Genomic DNA, 7496 nt, shown 5'->3' with positions numbered 1-7496 from the left:
ATAGAAGGGGGGTTTTATATCATAACATAGCCAGCAGGCCCTTGTTGCCTCAGGGTCCGATCGGTTTAAGGCCTCATACGCTGCTGTTAGCAATTTCCATAGGGAGTCTATGCCTTCTGGGTTCTGATTTTCTTGGACAGCTTGTGCTTTTACTCCTGGGGTAAGGACAGGGGTCCTGCTGGAGGGAGTAGTGGGGATCTGCCTGGGGATAGGCTCGTCTCTTTTTTTTTTTTTCCTAATACCTGATTTGGCCCCACCGGTTGTACAAGAGGGGTGACTTTTAATTTTATTTGAATGGCAGTCCCAAAGAGGGGATATTGATATAAGTAGAGTCCCCAAGTGAGTCCTGAGACCCACCGCCTGTCCTTTTCCCCCTCCTCTGTAAATCTTACACAAATAAGGTTACAGTTTTCATCATACCTGGTGCGGGTACATGGTCAGACATAGGACATTTCAATAAATTGGGGTTTTACTTCCCCCTTCCATTCCCCATCATTGGAGGTGACGCAACTCCAGGCTGTGCAACAGAGGGTTTCAAACCCTCCACATGTGTGCCTCATCGCCCCCATCCTAAATCCCGGACATGCATAAAATCCATTTCTATTTACTGATACCCTCCTTTGCAGTTGCCTCCATTTACCTCCTTCCATTTCTTCTAATGGACTAATTTTTTTCTGAATTAAAATATAAATCTGGCCACCAGGTATTTAATGGGGCAGTTCCTAGGGTTTTGTTGTAGACTTCATGAGTCTCTAAATTAGTAATTTCCCATGTCAAATTATAGGGGTTGTGGGCGTTTGGATTTACAGACAGAATTTGCAGAACAATCAAGAGGAGGGCAAGTACCATAGATACGGCTCAGTCCGTTGGTGGCGTAGGGTCAATTTTAAAGGATTGTCCTTAGTCTGATCAACAGTCCAGGTTGTCTTTGAAGGTCCAATGAGGTATGAGAACAGGTCCACTGGTTTGGTGTGGGCGAAATGGATCCAGGTGGCGATTCCGTCTACTTTGATGGCAGAAGCATTGTCAGGATGACCTGGAAGGGTCCTTTCCACCTGGGCTCCAGAGTTCCCTGCCGATGACGTTTGATGAGGACCCAATCCCCTGGCCAGAATTGATGTGGAATAGGCGGGGGTCCAGTCTCATAGAGTTCCTTTAATTTGGGCCATACATCTTCATGGACCGTCTGCAAGGCTTGTAGGGAGAACAAGAATTCAAGACTATTATCGTTCTCAGCTTTGACAAGGTTATCTGTTAGGTTAGGGATGATGGGGGGTGGTCTACCATGTATTATTTCATTGGGTGTGAGTCCCAGTTTGTATGGGGAATTGCGCACCCTGAACAGAGCATAGGGGAGAAGGACCACCCAATTAGCGCCAGTCTCCATGGTCGATTTGGTTAGGGTCTCCTTTAATGTTCTGTTCATTCTCTCTACCTGTCCTGAGCTTAGGGGTCGGTATGCACAATGTAATTTCCAATCAGCCCCAAGTATGGAAGCCAATCCCTGACTTACCTTAGAGATGAATGCAGGTCCATTGTCTGGCCCTATCATTACTGGAAAACCATACCTGGGCAGGATTTCTTCCAGGATCTTTTTGGCTACAATCTGCGCTGTTTCATTCTTGGTTGTAAAGGCTTCAGTCCATCCTGAAAAGGTATCTACAAAAACTAGCAAATACTTATATCCATATTTTCCTGGTTTTACCTCAGTGAAATCTACTTCCCAATAGGTCCCCGGTCTGCTCCCTCTTTCTCTTACCCCAGTTGTCTGAGGATTGCTACTCGCATTGTTGAGTTGGCACACTGTACATTTAGTGACTACTTGATCGACCTTATCAGAGACATTTCTGATTTTTAGTCCAGTCTGTCTCAGTAAGTCCAACATTCGCCGGGAACCTAAGTGGGTGCTGCGATGGATCCGCTCTAGAACTTGCCATCCTATTTTATCTGGGAGTATAATGCTGCTTTTGGAGTCTCTCCACCAGCCATCTTTGATTCGGGTCATAGGAAGTTTACTCATCCATTGAATGTCGCTTTCTGAATACTCAGGGCTGGGGGGCAATTCCCGGGGTCCAGGGTCTGGCAGCTGTAGGGTCAGCAATTGCGCTGGGGGCCGAGCTATGTTTTATGCAGTCTGATTGGCCAAATTGTTGCCCCGGGAAACTGGGTCGGTTGTCTTTTGGTGTCCTGGGCAATGCACAATCGCTAGCTTTTTGGGTTCCCATAAGGCTGCTAGCAGGGCTAGAATCTCTTCTTTATTTTTGATGTCTTTCCCTTCAGCTGTGAGGAGCCCCCGTTCTCTGTATATCACCCCATGTACATGAGCGGTGGCAAAGGCATATCGACTATCAGTGTACACGGTTAGCTTTCGGTCTCTCCCTAATTTTAGGGCCTGGGTTAAGGCTATTAGTTCAGCCTTCTGGGCCGAGGTTCCGGGGGGTAGGGCTTCTGCCCAAATCACCTCGGTTTCTGAAGTTACGGCCACCCCCGCATACCTTTGTCCTTGGTGAACGAAGCTGCTTCTGTCGGTAAAACAGATGGCGTCCGCATCCAATAATGGTTGGTCCTGCAAGTCCTCCCAGACCCCATAAACTTGAGTCAGTATGTCGGCGCAGTCATGAAGTGGGGTTCCCATGTCTGAGTCTGGCAGCAATGATGCTGGGTTCAGGGCCGTTGGGGGGGTGAAGATGACCCTGAGGGGGTTCAACTGCAGTCCCTGGTAATGAGTGAGTCGGGCATTGCTCAGCCATCAGTCAGGCGGCTGCTTGAGGATGCCCTCGATGGCATGCGGGGTTGTGACTTGTAGCTCTTGGCCCATGGTCAGCTTATCAGCGTCCTTTACCATTAGGGCAGTGGCTGCAACCATCCGGAGACAGGGTGGCCATCCGGCGGCCACTGGATCTAGCTTTTTAGACAGATAGGCTACTGGCCTGCGCCAAGGGCCCAAATGCTGGGTTAGCACCGCCTTGGCTATGCCCCAGTTTTCATCTACATATAGGTGGAAGGGTTTGGAGACATCGGGGAGTCCCAGGGCAGGTGCTGATAGCAGAGCAGTTTTGATTCGTTGGAAGGCCTGTTCGGCTTCTTCCATCCAACTAAAGGGCTGTTGATCTTTTGTTGCCTGGTATAAAGGTTTTGCTAATTCAGCAAACCCTGGTATCCATCGTCTGCAGAACCCAGCCGACCCCAGGAATTCCCTCACCTGTCGGGGTGTCTGCGGTCTGGGAATACGAAGGACAGTCTCCTTCCTGGCATCCGTTAGCCAGCGTTGCCCCCCTCTCAGTAAGTAACCCAGGTAAGTTACCTCTGACTTGCAGATCTGAGCCTTCTTTGCTGAGGCGCGGTAGCCTAAGGTTCCCAGAGTTCGCAGGAGACCTTCGGTTCCCTGGATGCAGGCTTCGGGTGTCTCGGCAGCTATTAAGAGATCATCAACATACTGTAGGAGAATTATATTAGGGTGTTGTTGTCTGTACTCACTTAAATCTTCGTGTAGAGCCTCGTCGAGCAGGGTCGGAGAGTTCTTGAATCCTTGTGGCAGTCTGGTCCAAGTGAGCTGGCCATTTATGCCCCTGTCTGGATCTGTCCACTCGAATGCAAATAGCTCTTGACTTTTAGGCGCTAGTGGTAGGCTGACAAAAGCATCTTTTAGATCCAGAACAGTATACCATTGTTTTTGTGGGCTGAGGGTGCTCAGGAGAGTATACAGGTTAGGAACGGTTGGATGTATGCCCATCACCCGCTTATTGACTTCTCTCAGGTCCTGCACTGGTCTGTATTCCCCGCTGTTGGGTTTGCGCACGGGCAGCAGGGGTGTATTCCATGCTGAGTGGCAGGTGTGTAGGACCCCGAAGTCAAGGAGGCGGCAGATATGTGGTGTGATGCCATTTTTGGCTTCCGCAAGCATAGGGTATTGGCGCACGCGGACGCGGTCCGTCCCGGGCTTGACCTCTATAAATAGGGCTGGGCGATGTTTTGCCAACCCCATACCACCCGTTTCTGCCCACGTGTCTGGGAAGCGTTGAAGCCAGGGCTCGATGCCCTGAACCAGAGGAGTGGGTTCCTGATGGAGCCTATATTCATCTTCTAGTTTCACAGCGAGTACAGATATGGGTTGGTTGTGGACGTCAGTCACTGTGGGTCCCCCCGGTTGGAAATGAATTTGGGCACCCATTTTGGTAAGCAAATCCCTCCCCAACAGGGGGCAGGGGCTGTCGGGAATGACCAGGAAGGAGTGGGTTACCTTTCCAGTTCCTAAGTCCACAGTCCTCTGAGTTGTCCAGGGGTACTTCTTTATTCTGGTGGCACCATGTACCCAGGATGATTTTTCAGATACTTTTCCATGGGGCTTGACCAGAACTGAGTGCTGTGCCCTGGTATCAACTAGGAACTGGACCGGGGTCCCCTCCACTTGCAATGTTACCCTAGGTTTGGGGAGGGGATCCGAACCCCATCCTCCCTATTCTGTATCTTGGGTAAACAGTATGGGGGCTATTTTAGGCTGCCATTGTCCTTGGCTGGGGCGGGGTTGTTTCTTCCTGGGGCATTCTCATATCCAATGGCCTTTTTCTTTACAATAGGCGCATTGATCTTTATCTAAGTGCCGCCTGGGAGGGCGTGTTGTTTGAGTGCCTTCTGGGGGTGGCTGTTCTTTCTGGACTCTAGCGGGCAGGACTTTAGTCATTTTCTCTGTGACCTTGATCTGTCTCTCTTCTGGGGCATCCCTGTTGTTGTAGACCCGTTGTGCTATACGGAGCAGATCCTGGATCTGTTTACCTTCTAAATCCTCTAGCCTTTGGAGTTTTTTCTTAATGTCAGGAGTTGCTTGATTTACAAAGGATATAACGACAGCAGCCTGGTTCTCAGGGACTTCTGGATCCATGGGGGTAAACTGCCTAAAGGCTTTCATTAATCTAAGTAAGCCTTTCCCTGTAAGACCGAATATACCTTAGCCAAATTGGTGGGCTTGCGAGCTGCAGCCCAGAGCCCAGCCATCAGAGTTTGGCGATAAATGAGTAGCCTTCCCCTACCTTCTGTCGTGTTGTAGTCCCATTCATCCTGTGGAGGTCTGGTTAGGGGGAAAGCCGCATTAATGAGGTCAGGGTTAGATGTCTGCCGACCGCCGTCTCCGGGAACCAGCTTTCTTTCTTCTAATTGGATCCTCTCTCGCTCCTCTGTAGTGAACAGGATGCGGAGAAGCTGCTGACAGTCGTCCCAGGTGGGCTGGTGGGTGAACATGACACTGTCTAAAAGAGCTATTAGGTCTTTAGGGTTATCAGAGAATCGAGCGTTCTGTGTTTTCCAGTTGTAAAGGTCACTGGTGGAAAAGGGCCAATACTGGAGTCGGGGGTTGCCTGTTTCATCGGAGGGTCCTATTTCCCGCAGGGGTAGGGCCACAGTGGAGTCGGGGAGGAGAGGGTTTGGCTCACGCTGGGTGCGCCCTCGGGTTCAGCTGGCTGGCCCCTCGCGGTTGTTTTCATTTTCAATGGGGCCCAGCACGGCTGCTGCCTCCTGTCCTCCTGGTTCCGGCGCAGCTGCTGCTTCCCGTCCCTCCGGTTCCGCTGGGGGGGGGGGCAATAGCGGGGCGACTGGTGGGGTGGCTGCTGCAGGCAGGGCCTGGGGTACGAGGGGAGGGGGATGATAGGGTGGAGGGTCTAAGGATAGTAGGTCCTATCGGGCAATATGGGATACAAGGGCACGGCTGGCGTCCTTGATTTTGGGGGATCTGCAGGCCGCATGGCAAGGACCTTACACGTTCCCGAGGATAGGAAGGGGGCCAACCAAGGGGGTGGATTTTCCACTAAATTCCGCCATACAAGAATGTAGGGGATCTGATCCGGGTGTCCCTCGCGACCCGGTAGAAAAATCTTTGATTTCACCTTAGCAATTATAGGGAGGCAGAAAGTTCCTTCAGTTGGCCATCCAACACTGAAGGTTGGCCATTCAGAGTGGCAGAGGGTTATTAATTTTCCCTGCCGGATATCTAAACTCAAATTCTGTCCTCTGGTTCTAACATCCCTGAAGTTAGCAAGAGGAGAGAAAGGGGAGTGCTTTGAGATTGGCCCATCTATATCCTGGAGGTGGAGGAAAGGATTAAAAGGAGAAACAGTAAAGTTATGAGGATTTCTGGCTGGGCCAGGCCAGGTCACCTGTGAAAGAGAAGGAGTTTAACACTTAAAGGTTATAGAATAGAGAACACAACACTTAGATCGCTATCGCGTTTCAGGTGTCTGCCACCCGAACAGAAAAATTCCGATGGGCCCAAAAAGGTGCCCCAGACGGGTGCCAGTGGACGTCTCCTACTGGACCCGACCGACTGCCCTATGGCGCGTCCACCAGGGTTGTGTCAGTCACCGATACAGATCCCGCGCGGGAGAGCCAGAAACGAACAGACAAACAGAAACGGACAGAGCCAGCTCACTTACCGATCGGTCTCAGTGATGACCCGTTGACTTGGAGTCTGGTGGGTTTGGGGGGATCCCGGACGAGCCCCCAAATGATATGCCCGGATTCGAGAGACCCCCCGAAAACAATCCACCAGAGTCCATAGTCAAAGCCAAGCGGCAATGGTCGTTTATCGTAGGTTTGAACCTGGTCCTCCGGGCACTCATTGCCGGTGACGCTAAGAGGCCCCGAGCGAGGATCTTACAGCTTCTTTTATAGACAGGCACAAACAAGTTAGGGATTTTTTTGCGGTTACAGAGCTGTTATTGGTTGACATTTAAATTTGAACACTCAGCAGAACTTGATTGGTTCCCGCCCTTAGGTCAGACCACAACTGGGCACGCCCTGGCTGGTTCCGGGAACGGTGGCGGGGGTGGGGGGGGAGATCTTTTCTTTGCAGTTGTGAGTACACCTGGTAATTTTTCTCTTAGTCTCTCATAACATGTTCTAAGATTAAGGGCAATGTAAAACTGATAACATAATCCAAGCAGGACAAGTATACTATAGTCCAGATGCTTCAGGAATAAAAATTTGGGTTAACCCATCAGGTAAAGGACCATCCTGAATCATTCCTTCCAGTTCAAGAATGCATAATTAGCGTAGCATACTTAATAGATGTAAGAATTAACATTTATTTCCTGACCTGCAGAATGAGGCTATTATCATGGGAAAGGCCACATGGAAGCCATAATAATTTCCTTTACCTAGGAAGATAGTAAATCAAAAGCAATACCTAACATTCCTTTAGGGATTGCAGAGATACTTGCCAACATCAAAGATGCAAGATGCAAGAGTGGTGATTTCCATCACATCCACATTCAATATTTCTATTTGGCTTTGAGGTACAGAGGTTGATCTGTGTAAGAAAAAGAATGGATTATTACTAGCTTAACCAAGTAGTGATCCTATGGTAGTTGCTATGCCAGTTGTAATTTCATTTCTTGAGCAAATTCACATACCTTCTCGTACCCAGTATGAAGCTATATCTTTTTCTCTATCTTTCCATAAAGCCCACCAGTAACAATTTCTTTAATTATTCAAGGACAAAAAATATA

General features: G+C 49.6%; 1 protein-coding gene across 1 annotated transcript; it reads right to left on the bottom strand.

Moving 5' to 3' along the window:
• Positions 1–575: 575 nt before the first annotated feature.
• LOC125910408 (uncharacterized) lies at positions 576–5735 on the bottom strand. The gene is given in 7 exon segments (XM_049614150.1): positions 576–1024; positions 1027–1947; positions 2053–4380; positions 4573–4926; positions 5028–5289; positions 5427–5613; positions 5689–5735. Coding segments are annotated over 7 exon segments (4296 nt in total). The 3' UTR covers positions 576–827.
• Between the last annotated feature and the right edge of the window lie 1761 nt (positions 5736–7496).

The sequence above is a fragment of the Panthera uncia genome (genome assembly GCF_023721935.1).
Source record: "Panthera uncia isolate 11264 chromosome B3 unlocalized genomic scaffold, Puncia_PCG_1.0 HiC_scaffold_1, whole genome shotgun sequence".
Lineage (NCBI taxonomy): Eukaryota > Metazoa > Chordata > Mammalia > Carnivora > Felidae > Panthera > Panthera uncia.
Note: the sequence above shows the minus strand (reverse complement) of the source record. Positions and strands in the feature narration are given on the sequence as shown.